This window comes from Chinchilla lanigera, unplaced genomic scaffold (assembly GCF_000276665.1).
Source record: "Chinchilla lanigera isolate Chin_1 unplaced genomic scaffold, ChiLan1.0 scaffold00034, whole genome shotgun sequence".
Lineage (NCBI taxonomy): Eukaryota > Metazoa > Chordata > Mammalia > Rodentia > Chinchillidae > Chinchilla > Chinchilla lanigera.
Window position 1 is genome coordinate 17,161,763 of NW_004955435.1, and position 19,181 is coordinate 17,180,943.

Genomic DNA, 19,181 nt, shown 5'->3' on the forward strand with positions numbered 1-19,181 from the left:
GAGATGCTGCTGAAAATCATCCCACAGGGCACAGGAAAAGCCTCCTCTAGCAAAGAATATACTTTCACCCAATAGCCATTTATTCAATAAATATTTACTGAGTAATATTGCGGCAGACATAGGAAAGTAAGGTATTTACTACCCTTAGAATTCCCCAGTGGGAGAGACCCTTTAGTAAACAACACACAAAACTCAGGTTCTTACTAGAAAATTCAACACTGTCTGTTATCTACTCCTATGAGAAGTCTAGTTGAGGGAAATGATAGGTAAAAATTAACTGAAAGACATGCAGCCTACATACCTACACAGAAGTCCCTGAGCTCAGCTGGATAACGAAGGATACACACTTGGATTATATTAAGTCCTTAAAGAAATGCCTTAATTAAAACCCATGTTTAATTGTGCTCTCTGCTTTCACTGATGAACACTGTAACAGCTGTGTGAAACCCTTTACTGACTTCCTTTAGAATCCTGTATGTATCATTTTGTGACACCAGAAGAAACTTAAAATTAGTGTTTCTTTCTCTCTGATGACAATTACCTGTTTCCCTTCATTCTGACTCCCAAGCCACTTATAGAGCCAACAATAAAACTAGCTGTATGCTGACCTGTATGTAGCCTGAGCCTTGGTGTTATTTCCCTATCCCTGACCCAGCTGGTCTTAGCTAGTGTCTTTTATTTTCCTCTTTCTGGGTAGCTAGATCTTACCTATATTTTAGCATGATTTTATTAGATTTGTTCTTGCTGCAAGTGGTCTCAATGTATAAAATGTGGTTGGGTATGAATAAAATAAAAAGTGACAACAAATAACAAGAAAACAACTAACACTGCTAGGGATATGCACGGGTAGCTTTGATGTTTGAACAAGACCCCAGGAGGGTCACACAGAACTTCTGGAAAGAGCTCAGGACTGAGCTGAACACTGACAGATACACCAGCTGTTAATTAAAGAAGATATAAGGGTGAGGAAATGTTCCGGACAAGAAATAAAACAGGTGTTAAGGGGTAGGTATGAGGAAGAACCGTTAAGTGGTTTGTTTGTGTCAGAAAAGTGTGTTTGGGGAGTGGTTAGACATGAGACTGAACAGGTACTTTAGATGCCACTTTGGGGTTTTTTTTGTTGTTTTTGTTTTTTTATCTTTTTGACAAGGTCTCACTATCCAGTTCAGGCTGGCCTTGAGCTCACTTTGTAGCCCAGGCGGGCCTCGAACTCGCAAGGATCCTCCTGCTTCAGCCTCCCAAGTGCTGGGATTACAGGTGTGTGCCACTACGCCTGGCTTAAATGCCACTTTGAAGTCTGGTCTAAAAGTATGATTAAAAATATGAGAACAGTCAGTTACTGTTTCATAAAGAAAAGAATGGGTGGGCCCCATCAATTTCCACAAATGACAGGCACCTTTAATAAGTAACACAACCCCTAAAGGGATTAGGAAAAAAAAATCCCAATCCCATCCTCAATCCATCCCCACCTCTTACTAACATCACCGATGAAGAACTGGGTCAGTCACAAAGGGCCCAAAGGGAGTAAGTCAGTGATTTTGGACAAAAACACAAGAATCCTGATTCCTGGACTTCCCATTCTCCTTTGCATCTGGTATTATCCAGATTTATAAGCAGTTCTACTAAGAAAAACTAAGGAACTCTGATAGTAACCTCACTCAGGGAAAGCAGTAAGAATCTGTTATGATTTCATGTCTCCAATTGTTCCAATGACAGTTTCTAATACAGAAATAAAACTGCTCAGTATCTCAGTCCTTTTCTCACTTTGTTTCACAGAAATCTGCAGTTTTGAGTTCTCGGGCTCCAACAGCAGTTCTGTTAAGAACAGACAACCAGCGCCATCCTGAGCACCGAGGTAGGCTTTCCACGGCTGAGCCCCGACCCTGCTCATTGCAATGGTCTGAATGTTCACTACTTGCAGAGCCATCTGGAGGGTGTCAGGGTGAACTTCTCCCTGCCAAGGCAACACCTGCTGATGAGCAACTTCAAGGCTAAGCCACGTTTTCTCAAAATATTCAGCAGTAAGCTGGCAACTGGGGACTAGCATGAGTGCTTCAGAATCTTGGAGTTCTTGTACTCTCTCCTTGTTCTCTTCAGAAATCAGGTGTCCTGAAAGGGTGAGAGAGCTTATGTAAGAGAAGTTCTTAAACTGTATGAGTTACATTTTTAATCTACATCCCTAAAAGTATGCAATGTGATTTCTGTCTCTGGATAAACAGCTTAAATAACCAATGATGAACTTCTTTCTGGCTCACAAAGGATTCAAATTTGGGTAACAGTTAATTTTTTTTTTTTTTTTTGGCCTTTTGAGACAGGGTCTCGCTATGCAGTTCAGGCTGGCCTGGAGCTCACTTTGTAGCCCAGGCTGGTCTCGAACTTGCAATGATCCTCTTGCCTCAGCCTCCCTCCTGGGTGCTGGGATTACAGGTGTGCACCACCATGCCCAGCTAACAGTTGATTTTTGATTTAGCTAGGGTACTCTACTTCCTACCATTCACTGCAAAAGATAGGGATTTCTTATGATATAGTGCAAGATAAGAATTTTTACCTGATGTAGCAAGGGATGCAGTATGAGGAAGCTTTGGGCCACAATGCTCTGTCCCCTGGTGTTTAAATATAGTTGCCCAACGGGCTTTGCCATACACTGGCGCCAGTGTATTGAAGTCTGAAGCCCAGCTATTCACAGGTCTTTCTGGCTGATCCTCCAAAAGTCCAAGAGAAGGGTCTGATTTAGGACTACACAGGATCCGCTTAACTTCATCAATGCCAAGTAAAAGAAGGCGATAATAGAAGAGACCTCGGTCCCGTACAGCCATATCCTTTTCTTCCTCTGAGATAAATCAACAGACTGAGTTAATTAAAAGAAAAACACTCTCCTCCTTCTACCTTGTGCTAACCGTAATAGGAAAAAAGAATGAAAGATGGAGGAAATCTAGCAAGTATTAACATCTTCTTCTCGGGTCTGACATAACGGAAGCTGTGAGAACTTGTACTATGGGTCATGGCAAGCACCACTTCCTTGTGGAAAACCTACCTATGCAGTAATATAGCAGGCGCCCCAGCATGTCTTGGCATTCAGCAGGCCGTGAGAGGAACAGGCGCAGCAGTGCAGTGAGGAGCTCCATCTTCACAGCAGGAAATGTCTCTGACTTCACATTTTCTACAAAGTCCTCTAAAACATAGGGAGCATTGGAAATTCTGTCTCCATGGACCCCAAGTAGCCAAATAAGTGCCTGTTTCCCCTAGGAAAGGAAGAACAGGAACAGGTGCTCAAGTCTTGGCTGCCCAAAATAGGAGACAGTACAGAATGACAGGTTTTGATTTTCCCCTAGTGCCAGCAGAAAAGGTATCATCTTTTATTTATTTCAACTAGTACTGTTTCCCACGTACCCCCAACCCCCACTCTCTACAACAAATAGGAATGAAGTTCTAATGCTCAAGAGGAAACTCAAAGCTTTCATAACCCATATTGAGTAAGCAATAAGACCTTTTCAGCTTTGGGGCCCCTGGCCCAATTGGGGATTTAATGTTGCAGTAGAAGCTACTGAATGAATTTCTGTAAAGTTTTCATGAAAGTAGTTATTACTCTAGACTACACATTGAAGCTATCTGTGAAGTGTTTTACAAATGTTAAGTCGACTGTCCCTTATTATTTAATTGAGCAGATTTTAGGTGAAACTCCAATTTCTGTAAAACTTCCACAGATGATTCAGATTCTCATTCTAGCTGAAAACTGCATGGTCTACATCTCTGATTCAAAATAGTTCAGCAGGCCAATGGTATCAAAGAACTTATCATAAAAGCCACACATAAACCCTGTTTTTATCATTTATGTGCCATTTACATTCAAAGAGAATCCAAGGTGCAATCATAAGAATCTCCACCTCAGGTACAAAGTACAAAGAAGAATTAGTCTACTTTAGAAGGTCAGACCCTAAACATTCCCTCTCTGCCTGGAAACAAAAGAGAGTACCACTCTACCTCACTGTCTTGAATGTTCTCCTCACAGCCGGGAAGGGCCTGACATACGGCTTCAGTACACTGAGGACACAACCACACCAGGTCTCGGAAAGTCTGCACCACCACTACAATACAGCCCATGACACAAGAGGACAGGGTTAGAGCCTCCATGCAGGAAGGAATCTTAAGAAGAATCATGCATTCAGACTAGATTTCTGGGTGAATTTCTGTACAACAGGTTTTGGTGGGTGGTCGTTGATTAGCTCAGAAATGTATGAGATGTACAATAATTTCTTTCATGAATGTTACTCTTACCAGACTGACATGGGACATAAATGAACTAACACATGAAAAACCCCTTTATAACATACACAGCTATATGCAAATATAGTACACAGTGCTGCTCTTGAATGATACTCAGAAGACAGTATAAATCAGCCACCAGGACCGGGAATGTACTGAGGCAAGTTAGGTGTCTAAGATGCAAAATTTAATTTAAAGGGTGTCAACTGCATGAAACTAACAGTGAGCACCTTCCTAAATTTTGCATAGCAGGCACTGTACTTGCCTCGCCCAAGTGTCAGGTCAGAAGCAACTGCTTAATATAAACTGCCACAAAGGAAAAAAAGGGCCGGGCAGGGGGAGTAAAGATGGGGAATAACAAGCACAGTCACCCTGTACCTTCATTGTCTATCATAAAGCCTGTCAACTGAGGAGAGCCTGGAGACTCTACCCTATTAGGTCTACAGATCCTATGTTTCTCTGGTAGCATCAGATGATAATGCAAAGAAAAGATTAAACCTCTATATTATTCACTGAACAAAAAACTTGTGAGCAACTACAGTATAGGCCAGGCACTTCACAACAACAACAAAAAATCCTAGAAAGCTATCCGTTACCTGTGGTAATGTGCTCTTGTCGGAGCCCCAGCAACTCTGTGAGAATCTGCACACATTGATCTGTGTAAGTCCTGGCAATGCCGCCTACGGAGAAAGGAAAGGTAAAGAACTGTTAAGTCACACACGAGCACTTCCTTTGAAAATCATTTCCTATCAAAGACAAAGACAAGCAGAGATACCCAAAATAAAACAAAACAAAACCATTCCTTACTCAATAAAGTAAGAACCTAAGTTTGCTGTAAAGGAAATGGTAAACGGGAATAAAAACAAATCTCTTTTAAAACTGAACACTAGAAAATTGAAATTTCACGGAAAAAGAATTTCCCATAAAACAAGATATTTACAAGCCAGATCTGAGGCATTCCTTCTGCTACAGCACACCCATACGGGGATACTCTTGTGGGGAAACTTGACAACCATCTCTCAACCACAAGGATTTCCTCTCTCCTTTTTCCTCTCTCTCCTCTGCCCCAATGACCATACTTTATTTCAAATATAAGGGTTCTTCCTCCCTCAAGCCCTCAAAAACAACTCCCCAGCTGCTTTCATTTTTGAGTCACACCAGCCTTTTAAGTTCCAGACAGAGTAGTACAATAGCCTCTGAGATTTAGGAATTATTCTGTGCTGGTCTATAATCAACACTGTACAAAGGTCACAATAGAAGCTCAATAAATGGCTGGTGAATTGACAGGATTTTGAGTCAGGACTACTAGGTTCTAGGCTCAGTTCAGAAACTGTATGATTTTTGATTTTTAATAACCTTTTTGGTGCCTTCAAAACGAAGTTACTAAGTCAGGTGTCTTGGGACATGCCTGTAATCCCAGCATTCAGGAGACTGAGGTAGGACTGTCGTGAATTTGAGGCTAGCCTGGGCTACATAGTGAGCTGAAGACCAGTTTGAACTACACAGTAAGACTCTGTCAAAAAACAAAAACCCAAAATGAAGTTAATAACATCTGTCCACTTTTCTTGACTGCCCCACATGAATGACTATGGTAAGGTGATATATAAAAAAGCGTTAAAAAAAAAAAAAAAGAAAGCATTTGGGATAGAAGACAACAAAAGACATTATAAATTTTAAGCACTACAGTTTGAGTTACCTGTACTTTTTCTATCTTGGAAAAGATAAAAAAAAAACACCAAAAATCTCCTTTCCTCCTTGCTGTAATCACTGACCCAATGCTTTGTTATATGCTATTTTACTGTAATGATTTTTATTGTAATGAAACAAGATTCCTTCTCTTTTGCCCTCTACAGTTCCTCTGATTATAGCTTTCTAGCTGGTTGGTCTACGAACTCAGGAAGGAAAAGCAGCAGATACCTACCAATGGCAAAGATAGCAGCCTGTGCAAAGTCAACAGACACATCAGTGCAGTATCCTCGAAGTTCCTCGAGCACCTGCTGCACGTTCTCATCGTTCACCAGCTCACACAGTACCTCCACCTTCTGTAGCTTGATATAGTGGGGCTCCCAGTAGGAGCAAAAAAACTTTTTGTAGTGGCTGCTAAAGTGACCTGGCAAACTATGCAAGATCTGGCGCACGTGACAGAGGGCAACAAAACAGAGCTCCCTGCTCTCAGACGAACAAGCAGCTAGCAAAGGTCCCTTTACTCTCATAAGCACGTCAGTCTGCACATGGGGGAACTTTTTTGCCAAAATCAGAAAGAGTTTGGTGGCTCCTATGACTACACCTGGGCTGCTACTCTTGAGAAAGCTATCCAACAGATTGAGAATGTCAAATAGTTCCTCTTCACTGCGGGGTTGGTAGCGGAGTAGAAAGGTCAACACTTCAGCCTGGCCCCATTGGTCCAGTTTCGACATTCTATCCAAGAAAGGAAACAAAAGCACTATTTCACCAACAAAATTAGGACCATTGCCATGCTACTGTCATGTGTCAGGCAGCTGTTCCTCATAAAGGCGAGAATTCTAAAAAATAGGAAACACTATAACCAAATCATTCTTTTTACATACTATTTAAAGTCAACACAGAATAGACTTTACATTCCAAGGTGCATTTACATATGACCAGTATACACTGGATCCAGATTCTCTACATTTTAAGAAACCATATATGGCTTAATTAATGACTGCCACAGAATACCTTACCCCCACAGGATATTTCTCTATATATCAAGAGAAACTAAGGTAAATAAAAGAAATCCTCTCAATGAAATGTAAGGATGTTAACTAATTGACTAACTTTCTTCTCCACCCTACACAAGTTGTCCAAGACTTCTCAATTCAACATGTCAACAAGATCCGATACAAAGAACATAATAAAAAGAGCACTGAGGCATTCAAACCGATTTAAGAGATGGTGAGCGATGGGCTTATTGATGACAACGCCTCCTTCGTGTTTCAGAATTTCCTCTAGAGACCTTAAGCAGTTCACAACCACAATTGGATCTTGGTCCCGCAGTAAGCTGTATAACTCATGTACCAAGGCACCGTCTATAAAGAAGAATAAAGATCTCCAATAAGGAAAAGCTTCAGAGTTACAGGGAAAGAATGAGAGAAATAGCCCCAGACAAACAAAGCTAACTTCTCTGCCACAAAAATAATAAAGGCAGTAACAAAGTGCAAGACCTTCACACAGAGTAAGGGGGAGAAAAAGATAAAAGAATTGAAATTAAAAACAAAAAAAGATTGAAAGAAGTTAAGAATCAAAAAAGTACAAAGTAAAACTTTGCTGTCTCCAGGCTGTTCTAAGTAGCTAATGCAAAGAATCTTACTTGGGCCCCAAAGAAAGGACTTCTCTAATCTCAGAAAATATCAAACTTTGCATCCTATTTAAAGAGACATTCAAAATGAAAAAAAAAAGAGAGAGAGACATTCAAAATGAAGCTACATTATTATTTTCTACCACAGCTGCTACAACTTTTTCAAAGTCAGACACATAACAAAGGCACGAACAAATACTGATCGTGGTGGATTGCACTGAACTCACCCACTTCAGAGTCTCCATGAAGATTATACATTTTGGCACAGCCAAGGACAGCCACTCTTCTGACATATGAAGCCTTGTCCCGCAGACCATTGAGAATAGGCTGTTGGATGTATTCCTGTACACCAGGCATCCTAAGCAACAGATCCTGAAGTCAGTCCAATCCTGAAATACTAGTTTGGACATAACTAAGCTCCTCTTCGTATGATAAGAGTATTTAGCAGATTTTTGAACGTACATCTATCAGATCACAAGGAATTAGCAAAAAGCCTCTATTAAACTTTAAAAACTATCATTTGCCTTTTCATGTGGAATAACACTGCACAAGCAGCAAAAATTGCTATAGTAATAACCGGTTAAAAATCTTTACCCAAAACCAAGGACTACTTTATTAAGAGTGAGAATGGAAAATTCCATTTAATACAACCATGTGAGGGAGACAATGAAAAAGGGATGTAAAAAAAGCTTAAGATGTCTTATAAACATATACCAATTCTCCATGATGAATGTAATCATTACATATTACAAACATTCAGGATTATGTCTCTAGAACTTATCTCTGGAATGTAAAAGGTGAATTTCATTGGGATGTGCAGGGGATTCAACAAATGTTGAACAAGGAGAATAACAGCGTTTATTGTACACTAAAATAAAAATTTTTACTGTAACTAAAATAAAAATTTAAAAAACAAGAAAAACCCCCAAAATCATATGGTACAGTTTACTAAGCCAAAATAATGGCGGAAAATCTGAGTTCAGGGTACAGAAATGTTTTCCTTAATATTAAGGAGCTCAAAAAAATTGTCATCACTAGAAACCTGACCATCACTAGAACCCTTCATCAACCACTGAAGATCAGGTAGGGCAGAATACTCACCTGAGGCTACACATGCTCCGAAGTGCCAACCCTCGCACCATTGGGTTAGGGTCTGAGCAGTCTTTACAGAGTGTATTGATGGCCAGGAGAGCTAGGTCTGGCTTCAGAGGTGCATACGTGCACATGTACAGATAAACCAACTTCTTCTGAACAATATCTACTGTGGCACTGGCTTTCACTATTTCCATGAAAACACCAGACATGTCCAAGCCCTGAGTCATGTGCCTGAAACCAAAACACATTGCAGGTAAAATACAAAGTCTTCAACCTACAGCGGAAGGACTTTTTCTTACACATGCTCTAGTTATCTAACTAGATTGTGATCTCTCAGAGGGCTGCACCTGGGTCTATCTTGTCTATTACAGGACACAAAACTAAACACCATGAACATACAATAAACGCTGTTATTCTACTTGTTCACCATCTGTTGAATCCCCTGTACATCCCAATGAAATTCACCTTTTATATTCCAGAGATATGTTCTAGAGACATAATCCTGAACAACGTATAGTCCCAGACCTCTAGAAACTCAAGCTTAATTAAGGAGCCAGAGAAGAACACCACAAATTACAATACACTAGATGAATCTTTAAACAGAAGTAATGTACAAGAGGGGATCCAAATGGCTCACACCATAGAGAGGTCAAAAAATATTTCTTCACAGAAGCTGAATGACCAGGAAGCTTACTTAGGCAGATGTGATAGAGTTAATGATGTATGCTATGAGGCACGTAGACACAAGTACAGAACATTCTTTTGAGAATCTACAGGTACCTCAGGTGAATGGTAAGAAGTGTGAGCTGTATTTTGTAGATCACTGTTTCTCAAATTGTGAACTCAAAGTACTATAATTAGCTGAGATGTTTGAGATGTTTGTTAAAGGTATAGATTCCTATGTTCCATCTCACCCAACTGAAATCAGAATGATCTGCTGAGGTGCATTTTCTTTTTTTTTTTTTTTTAAAAAGCACACCAGGGCTGGGGATATAGCTCAGTGGCATAGTGCCTTGCTTGGCAAGTGTAAGGTCCTCAGTTCGATTCCCGGTACCAAAAAAAAAAAAAAAAGCACACCAGCCAGGCATGGTGGAACACACCTGTAATGTCAGCACTCAGCAGGCTAAGGCAGGACTGCTGTGAGTGCCAGGCCTGCCTGGGCTACACAGCGAGTTCAAGGTGAGCCTGAACTATGTAGCCTATGTACCCTGTCTCAAAAAAATAATAAAGCACCCCGCGGGTCTTTTGTGGATACTAAAGTCTGTGAGCCACAGCTGTAAGCACAAGTTGCGTGTTCAGATTTGAGTACTGGAAAAATTCTAAATGAATTCTAGAGGCAAGGCGACCTACTAGGAAGCTACTAGTTAGCTTTGGTAATGAACCAGGACAACAAAAGTGCCAATAAAAAAGAGGATACAAAATGAGAGGATATTTAGATGAGCCATACCCCCTGACATGAGAGGTGAAGGACTAGCCGTCATCAAGGCGGACTGGCTGCCTACAAGGCTGGCTGGTGACGGTGGGCAACACAAACATAAGCGGAAGAACCGGTCTGGGGAGGAGGGAAAAGTACTGGTGCTATTTTTGCCGTACCTTTGATGAACTACCCAGGTGACAATGCCAGGCAGGCAGACAGTGGGATTTATGAGTCTGCAGCTACAAGTGGAGCTCTGTACTAGATAGTACTACAGACCCAGGAGTCAGCAGTGTAATTGTTCCAGCTCGTGACATAAAGGAAACACTCCAGTGAGTAAGAGATTCCACAAGAGCCTGAGATAGGCTCCGAGAGGCGCAGGACCTGGCCTCGCGCGAGAGTTCACGCACCGGTGCGGGGTGCGGCGCGCACGCCAGCTGCAAGGCGGGCAGGGGCTGGGGGGCACGGCGGGCTGGCTACCTAATCACCCGCTGGATGGCGTTCCGGTAGCGCAGCCGGTCGGCCTGCACGTGCGGGTTGCACAGGGCCTTCTTCAGCTCCTTCACCACGTCCTCCGAGCCGAGGTACGGCATCTCCCCCAGCAGCGGCGGGCCGCTCACACAGGCCCCCAGCGAACTCGCCGGCTCCTCCCAGGCCGGAGGCGGGGGCCTGAGTAACGAAACGTGGGTCAGCGGCGGACCAAAGGCGAGATCTCGCCCGGCCGCGCTCCGACACCCACACTTCACCCCCGCGTCTCCCCCCAGCCCCGCAGACCGACCGGGCTCTCGGGCCGCGCACGGATGCCCCCCCCGGCCGCGCGGCGGACCGGCCGCAGACCCCTCCCGCTCCAGGGCCGGCGTCTCCGGCGCCTCGGAGCAGCTGCAGTCCCCGCGCGGCCCAATCGCGCTTTCGGCGGAAGTCCCGCCCGCTCGCCGAGACGCCTCGCGGAGCAGCTGCCGCCCTCGCTGCCACCGTCGAGCTCGGCCCAGGCCTCGACCGCAGGGCGCCCTTCCCCCAACCTCTCACCCCGGGCGCAGCCGCGCGGCGCGGGAGGAGCTGCGGCGGGCGATCGGGGATCGGCTACTCGGGCCTGTCTCCTCCCAGCAGCGCGCGCTTTGAGTGCCGGCTCGGCCCCGGCTCCCGCGCGCGGGTGGGAGTGGCGCTGTGTGAGCGCCTTCCGCGAGGTGGAGCCCGGCCACCGGACACCCCGGGCGCGGGGCTTCCCTCCCTCTTCCACTCTCTACCCTGTTCCTCCACTGAGTTGGCTTTCCTTTAGGGCCTCCAGCCTTGTTCTTGCCCCAGCATGTTTTCTGGGGCGCCGTTGCGGAATCCTCGCGCAGAAGTCCCGTCCCCGCGAAGCTCCCACTGGTGACTGCAGCCTCGCCACCATGAACGGGGTCCTGATCCCCCGTACGCCCATTGCTGTGGACTTCTGGAGCCTGCGCCGGGCTGGTGCGGCGCGGCTCTTCTTCCTGTCCCACCTGCACTCGGACCACACGGTGGGCCTGTCCAGCACTTGGGCCCGGCCCCTCTACTGCTCCCCGATCACTGCCCACCTCCTGCATCGTCACCTACAGGTACGGGCCTGGAGTTGGGCTCTGGTCCAGGCGTGAGTGGGAACTGACGATGCCTTCGTAGCCTTGGAATCACTGAGTGGATTCCGGGAGGATTGGTTTTTACAAATTCAGGAATTGTTTGCTCCCAGAGATGCATCTTTAGCTGAGAATAGAAGTGTGACTTCCAACCGACCTCCTGGAGGTATTTTAGCTCTGAGCTGGGAAGCTCATTGAGTTCAGCCAAGAGAAGTATCCCTACCCTTTCACTTAAGCTAGGCCAGTGTTTTTCACATTTGCCTTAAAGCGCCCATTTAGGCTGGGGGTGTGACTCAGTGGGAGAATGCTTGCCTAGCATGTGCAAAGCCTTCGGTTTGAACCCCAGCAATAAAAGGAATTCATCCAATGTGCAGCGTGCATTTAGATTCTCCAGCCCTTACCCACCCGCCCCACATTCAGTAAATATGGGTGGTGTGGGTCCTAGGAATCTGGCTGGAATTTTTTTCTAACCCGTCACCTCCAAGGGATTGTTATGATCAGGAGATAATTTGAGGCTATTTTCCAAATTTTAATGGAAAGCCGAATAAAGGTTGGTGTGGGGAGCGGAAAGAGAAAGGTCGACTCCCTGATCCTGCGGGGGGTGGGGGTGGGGGTCATCTGTGGCCACTGGGCTAACCAACTGCTTTCCCAGGTCCGTAAACAGTGGATCCGAGTCCTGGAAGTTGGTGAGAGCCATGTATTGCCTCTAGATGAAATTGGAAGAGAGACCATGACTGTAACCCTCATCGATGCCAATCACTGCCCCGGTTCTGTCATGTTTCTCTTTGAAGGATACTTCGGAACCATCCTCTACACAGGTGGGCCTCCCAAGACTTGCCTCCTGCTTTCCAGCTGAGATACAACTTTGAGCAGCCTTCACTCAGAATAGAAGTCCAAAGCCCTGCTGTCTCCACCCCACATAAGCACAGCGATCAACTGATGTCCCATCTTTGACAGTGCAAACCTTGTAAAGAGTATGTGGTTAATTAAAAACAGGAGCAGGATACATTTCCACAAAGAAGCTGTATGGCACAGTTCAGTACCAGGACACATAATAGTTTTTCTGCAGATCAGAAAGCAAATGCCTATCATTGTTGGAGGTGGGAGAGGCTTGTTTTTTATCTTCTTGTTTCTGACCCTCTGCCTCCCCCTGATACATTCTTCCAGGTGATTTTCGATATACACCATCCATGCTGAAGGAGCCAGCCCTGGCACTAGGGAAGCAGATCCATACTTTATACTTAGACAATACCAATTGCAACCCAGCCCTGGTTCTTCCTTCCCGACGAGAAGCTGCCCACCAGATTATCCAGCTCATTCGAAGGCACCCACAACATAACATAAAGATAGGTGAGTTGTTTCCTTTTGCTCTCACCCATAGCTAGCAAATCTAGGTTCTTTGAGGGTTCTTAGATCTTTCAATTCTTTGTGCATCTCTTACTTTCTCCACAAAACCTACCCTGACTGCCTTATTTAAAATTGCAGCCAGACCACCATCATTACTTCCACTTTTACAATTCCTGATCCCTTGTATCAGTCCAACCTTTTCATCTTTTATAGTACTTATAACCTCCCCATAGTCTTTATATTTATTTATGGGGAGCTTGAGGCAGGGTCTTTATATGTAGTTCTGGCTGGTTATGAACTCATCGTATAGCCTAAACTAGGCTCAAACTCAGAGTTCTCCTGCCTCGACCTCCTGAGTGCTGGGATTGCGGGCATGTGCCACCAGGCCCAGGAATTTATTTATTTGTTTGTTTACTTATTTTTGAGACAAGGTCTCGCTATGTAGTCCAGGCTAGCCTTAAACTCTGGATTTTCCTGCCTTAGCCCCCCAAGTGCTAGAATTACAGGCATGTGTCATGGCACCCTGCTTTATACATTTTTAATATGTTGTTTATTATTTATTGTCTGTCCGCAATGTTCCTTGGTGTGTACACATACACACAGATGTAAACTCTGTGACCTTATGCTTGGAAGGGGGAGGAAGCTTTGTGTGTCTGTGAAGCAGAGAAGTAGCCGCCAGTGTGACAGGTGCACAGGAGGCAGGGAGGCTGGAAAGGCAGGAGGCCCGGCTTTCAGATTGCTGCCATGAACTTGGTCCTGAACCCGGTGAAGACTTGTTGAAGGGTATTAAGTAGAAGAGTGACATTATTACTCCCGTCACCTCATAGTGTACTCCATAATTGACATCTTTATTGTATTTACTTTTTGTCTGTCTCCCCATGATAGAATGGAAGTTTTCTGTGACAAAGGTTTTTGTCTTATTATGGATAAATTCTTACATTAGTTAATTCCTTACCCAGAACTATTCAATAAATGGTTATAGGAATGAATGAAATGGATCAGAACAAAGATAGGAGTGTTATGCTTTAAATTACATACGTTAAGAAAATAGCCATTTCCTTTTTCTAGTGATTCCACAATGGTATAAAACATTTTGGGAAAGCAGGCATGGTGATGCAGTCTCGTGATTTAACTGTGGAAGGATGAACAGGAGGATTGCAAGTTTGCCCAGCAGTTTGCCCAGCCTGGGCAGCTTAGTAACTTAGCAAGACTCTGCCTTAAAATAAAAAGGACTGGAGATGTAGCTCAATACGAAGGCCTTGGATACAATCATCAGTACAATTTAAAAAAACTGGGGAGATTTTCTTTTGGAGTTGTCTTTTTGAGAGAGAGTTTGTGAAAATCATTGTTTTAAAAAGTATAACAGATTTAGTTCTGGGTGATTTTTTTGGTTATTTCCAAAATTATAATTCCACAAAAAGGAATCATTAGGAATACTTTAAAAAGGTATATCTCAGCTCTGAAAGGAATTTCAAAATGAGGCTAAACAAAAGCACTAAAAAAATTATAATAGAAGGGCAAGAAGGGATAGGGGAAGTAAAAAAAAAAAAGATGAAGATGCAATCTGTATATGTGCCATTTCCCCAAGATGAATGTAATTAGTATGTATCACAAACCTATCTTAATAAACTACATACCTTCTAGAATAATTATCAAATTAGGTGAGAAATACTCCTTACTCTCAGGATTGCTTAAATGCTCATGAGGAAATATCAGCCCTAATCATTTTTGAAATTTTCAGTGCAGAATTTTTTCAGAGGAACATTACTGGCTAGGAGGGCACTGTGGTAGGGCTTGATTAATTTTGCAATGTATGTAAGTCCCTACTATTACAAAGTATCCAATAGGCAGTGGGATAGAAAAATTAACAAAATATGATCTTTGAGGGTTTAGATTCTAATAAGGACCTAGACACAAGAAAACATGGAAATACATACAAGGAAATCAGCTAATTTGTGCCTAAAGAGAAAATGTGAACCATATTCCAGAATAAAAGTAGATATAAAACACAGATAGGTTCTTTTAAGGACTTCACAGTCTTGTTGAGGATATGAAATAGAGTTTAGAAAACATCTGAGAACAAGTATTTAAAAACCTGCTATCTCTTTTACCATAACTGTTACCCAAATTCACATCTCCGTTTATTTTTTTTCTGTTTTGTTTTGTTCTGTTTTTTGAGGCAGGGTCTCACAATGCAGGGTCTCACAGTGTAGTACAGGTGGGCCTTGAAATCACACACCCTCCTGCCTCAGCCTCCTGAGCACTGGGATTACAGGTGTGTATCACCATGTCCAGCTGCTCTCCATTTATTTTTCTCTGAGTCTTCCAATTGGCTTCTTTTCATCCAAGCCATTAAATAATACTGCTGCTTTCTGCCCTCCCCCCCCCGAAACCCTGCTCTGATATTATTCCTTGTTATAATGAGCTGTTTTCCTGCTTTTCCTACAGAATTAAATCCCCTTCCTCAGCAGTACACACAATGCCCTCTAATAAATGTCCTTGGTTTACCTCCCTGGTGTCACTTCTCACCAATTCTTTCTTTAGTAACACTGAAGTGGCTTCTCTTAAAATGTTTTCCAGCATAACTTTCCTGGCCAAGATTAATCCATCCTTTTAAGACTTATCTCAGCTGTCATTTTCCAGAAACTTCCCTAATTCTATCAGCTGGTAGCCACTCTTGTGCTCTTATCACACTGTGTGCATATGTTGAATATTGCCCCTAAATGCACTGTTTGTGGGTCTTCATGTACCATATCTCCCCAAAAATAAGGCCAGGTCTTACATTCATTTTTGCTCCACAAGTCACAATGGGCTTATTTTCAGGGGATGTCTTATTTTTTCATGTACAAAAGTCTACATTTATTCAGATACAGTCATGTCATCATCTAGAACATGAGCATAACTCCAAAACCTCAAATTCTGCTGTAAATCTCTTGTGACTGCATTTCCTGTAGAACTATTGGCTCCAATCTCATCTCCAGCAACAGAGTGCTCCTTAAAGAAGCGCCTCTTGTCCGTGGTAGCCTGCTCGTGGTACATAGGCCACACAGCTGTTAGTAATTTTATTCCATGAATTCTTCACCCACATCATGACCTCTTGCAAGCTGGGCTTCACAGAGCTTCCATAAATCAAGTATTAATTGAAGACTTAGGAGACAGGAGTCACAACAAAAATGATGACAGTTAAGAAGGTGGTCCAGGGCTGGGGATATAGCTCAGTGGCACAGCATCTGCCTTGCAAGTGCAAGGTCCGAGTTCAATTCCTGGTACTAAAAAAAAAAAAAAAGAGCAGTGGTCCACACAAAAGCAGTGAAAACTTTTGGGCACCAAAAGTCAGAAAACATTTGTCTATTTCACACATGTGCATTGTCTATTCACAAAAGCGCATCTGAAAAAAAAAAGTGCATCTGTTACAACACATGACGTATTGAATTATGTAGATTCATATTAGACACAACCACATCTATTCGTTATCAGTGCACATGTTATGTTACTGTTGTATATGTATTCTAACTGATCACTTGGCAATAAGTTTTGAGTTCATCTCTTTATATAGGTATTTCTCATCCAAAGTTGCCTACTTAGGTATTCCCAAATTCTTAATTATAACTTATCATTTAAGTATTAATGTCATTATTTATATTTACAGGTTAATAATATTTTATAATTCAATATGATATATTGAATTATGTCTTGCAGCGGATATACTGAATGTGTCTGTCTGGCTGATGACCTTACCTGAGGCATATTTTCAGGGCAGGGCTTGTATTACGAGTATCCTGAGAAATGATGCAAGGGCTTATTTTGGGGATAGGTCTCATTTTGGGGGAGATACAGTAGATGGCATTCCTGGAGGGCTGAGTCTTTTTTAATTGTTTATTCATCTTCATAGTGCCTAATACTTGGCAGATGCTTTCTTTTATTGAACTGAATGAGTGCGGGGATTCTGTGTGTCCCTGCCCCTTGTCCTCCATGCAGCTCAGTTCAAGTGCCGTGTCTTCCCTAGTATCCTCCCTGGCTTGACCCAAGAATTCTGATGTTTTGTTAAACATTTGGTTGTTTTCTTAGGATTCTCCAATAGCCTCATTCTCTTCTTTTACTTTCCCCAACTATTTGACATTATTCAGGGCTCTATAGCCTGGGAAAGGAGTCATTGCTGGAGCAGCTGGCCTTGGAGTTTCAGACCTGGGTGGTATTGAGTCCTCAGCGCCTGGAGTTGGTACAGCTGCTGGGCCTGGCAGATGTGTTCACAGTGGAAGAGAAGGCTGGCCGCATCCATGCTGTGGAACACATGGAGATCTGCCGTTCCGCCATGCTGCATTGGAACCGGACCCATCCTACCATTGCCATCCTTCCCACAAGCCGGAAAATCCACAGATCGCACCCTGGCATCCACATCATCCCTTACTCTGACCATTCCTCCTACTCTGAGCTGCATGCCTTTGTTGCGGCGCTGAAGCCTTGCCAGGTGGTGCCCATTGTCAGTCGACAGCCCTTGGGGAGCTACTTTCAGGACAGCCTGAGTCCCATGCTCTCCATTCCCCTGATTCCAGACTCTGTGCAGCAGTACATGGGCTCCTCTTCTGAAAAGCCAGCGTTTCTCTGCCTGTTAGGAAAGAGGTTAAGGAGACCGAGAATCCAAGGTGTTGTGTTTGAATCTCCTCAGGAAGATGCTGATAAATCTCAAGCTGACAGAGACTCAAAGAAGACCGAGAAGGAAAACCATTCTCTTTGTCCTAGGGACCTTGAAAAGCAGCCCTCCTCCCATCCGTTGAGGGTCAAGAAGCAGTTGTTTTCAGATCTCTGCAGCAAAGAATGGGATGAGGAAGTCCCTTTCTGTAAGTCCCAGAAGATGGTGACTGTGTTGACTGCCCCATTGGGATTTTCGGATGAGAAGTTTCTTTCTCCGGAAACCAGGGAGCATCTAGGCTTAGGGGCCCCCTTGATACCCAGGGGAGACAGTAGTGGCCCAGCAGCTACGGGGAACCAAAGTGCCTGGGTAGATCACGACTCTCGCCTGTTTCCCAGCGGCAGTGCTGCTCCCTTTCTCACTACTGAATCTAAAGACCTGGCGCTGAAATACCTTCTGACTCCAGTGAACTTCTTCCAGGCAAGGTTCTCGTCCAGGAGCTTTGACCAGCTAGTGGAAAAATACCATAAACCCATACTGAAGTCCAGGCAGGAGACTACAGAATGACAACCTTGTTGGTTACAGCACTGCAGTTTTGAAGATAGTGTTGTAGATAATGCTGAAGATAGGCCGATGACTAGTAGGGCCTCTCTCTCTTTCTTTTTTTCTTTCTTTCTTTTTTCTTTCTCTTTTTCTTTCTGCCCCTTCCTTTTTCTTTTTTTCTTTCTTCCTTCCTTCCTTCCTTCCTTCCTTCCTTCCTTCCTTCCTTCCTTCCTTCCTTTCTTTCTTTCTCTTTTTCTCTTTCTTTCTTTCTTCTTCTTTTTCTTTCTTTGTTCTGGGGATTGAACCAGGGGCAATATACCGAGTTACATTTCTAGTGCTTTTATTCTTTGAGACAGGGACTCACAAGATTGCCCAAGCAGGACGTCAACTTGTGATCCTCCTGCCTCACCCTCTGTTAAGTGCTGGGATGACAGGTGAGGTCCTGTTGTAGCCCTTACTTACCTTGACCAGATCCAGTGGGCTCACCCAGGAGCAAGCTTCTCAAAGCTTGTTCACTGGAGTCCTGGTGCAGTTGACTGTACCAGTGTTTAAAAAACCACTTTTATTCTAAACTCTTTATAATGTGCATTAGCACACTAAAGGTTCTTAGAAATCCTTCAGTAACACAGTCTGTTTAACTTTATTTAACCTGGTATTTCTCAAACTTTTGTGAACCTGTAATCCTTTTATGTGGCTGCAGAAAGAGTAAATAAAGAAGGACCAGATTGTTCCCATTATTACTTCGTGTGTCATGTGCCATTCCCTGTCTCCTCTTCCTAGATAAAACTCCCTAGCTACTTCTCGTTTTTAACCTTTTTTTATCCTTTTTTTTTTTTTTTTGAGAAAGGGTCTATGTAGTTCAGGCTAGACTTGAACTCACTATGTAGGCCAGGCAGGCCTCAAATTCAAGGGGACCCTCTTGCCTCAGCTTCCGAACTGTTAGGATTACAGGCCTGCACCACCATGCCTAACCTAGTTTTT

General features: G+C 43.6%; 2 protein-coding genes across 6 annotated transcripts; one reads left to right on the top strand and one right to left on the bottom strand.

Annotated features, from left to right (window-relative positions):
- Positions 1-1,336: 1,336 nt before the first annotated feature.
- Ap4b1 (adaptor-related protein complex 4, beta 1 subunit) lies at positions 1,337-11,665 on the bottom strand. Of its 5 annotated transcripts, none has more exons than XM_005388988.2 (11): positions 11,115-11,665; positions 10,569-10,757; positions 8,681-8,905; positions 7,807-7,937; positions 7,163-7,310; positions 6,185-6,681; positions 4,860-4,943; positions 3,982-4,085; positions 3,035-3,242; positions 2,549-2,830; positions 1,337-2,109 (listed from the first exon to the last, which is right to left on the bottom strand). In XM_005388988.2, the coding sequence occupies exons 1-11, from the start codon at positions 11,651-11,653 to the stop codon at positions 1,682-1,684; spliced, it is 2,835 nt and encodes a 944-aa protein (XP_005389045.1). In that variant the 5' UTR covers positions 11,654-11,665; the 3' UTR covers positions 1,337-1,681. The 5 variants fall into 5 exon arrangements, with proteins under 5 accessions (XP_005389045.1, XP_013371991.1, XP_005389046.1 ...); XM_013516537.1 differs by lacking the exon at positions 11,115-11,665 and adding an exon at positions 10,867-11,108; XM_005388989.1 differs by lacking the exon at positions 11,115-11,665 and having other exon boundaries at positions 10,577-10,664.
- Positions 11,666-12,212: 547 nt separating this feature from the next.
- On the top strand, positions 12,213-18,224 carry Dclre1b (DNA cross-link repair 1B). The gene is made up of 3 exons (XM_005389108.1): positions 12,213-12,498; positions 12,848-13,030; positions 17,155-18,224. Exons 1-3 carry the CDS (start codon positions 12,213-12,215, stop codon positions 18,222-18,224), a joined length of 1,539 nt encoding a protein of 512 aa, XP_005389165.1.
- The last annotated feature ends 957 nt before the right edge of the window (positions 18,225-19,181 follow it).

Excerpts from the sequence above, each read along its gene's own strand:
- Ap4b1 (XM_005388988.2), bottom strand. The coding sequence starts at position 11,653 with ATGCAGGAGGTGGGCAGTGATCGGGGAGCAGTAGAGGGGCCGGGCCCA. Across the intron at positions 6,682-7,162 it reads GCTCACCATCTCTTAAATCG|AATGTCGAAACTGGACCAAT; the intron begins GTTTGAATGCCT and ends TTTCTTGGATAG. Across the intron at positions 4,086-4,859 it reads ACAAGAGCACATTACCACAG|TGGTGGTGCAGACTTTCCGA; the intron begins GTAACGGATAGC and ends GCTGTATTGTAG.
- Dclre1b (XM_005389108.1), top strand. The coding sequence starts at position 12,213 with ATGGAAAGCCGAATAAAGGTTGGTGTGGGGAGCGGAAAGAGAAAGGTC. Across the intron at positions 12,499-12,847 it reads CGGAACCATCCTCTACACAG|GTGATTTTCGATATACACCA; the intron begins GTGGGCCTCCCA and ends ACATTCTTCCAG. Across the intron at positions 13,031-17,154 it reads ACAACATAACATAAAGATAG|GGCTCTATAGCCTGGGAAAG; the intron begins GTGAGTTGTTTC and ends GACATTATTCAG.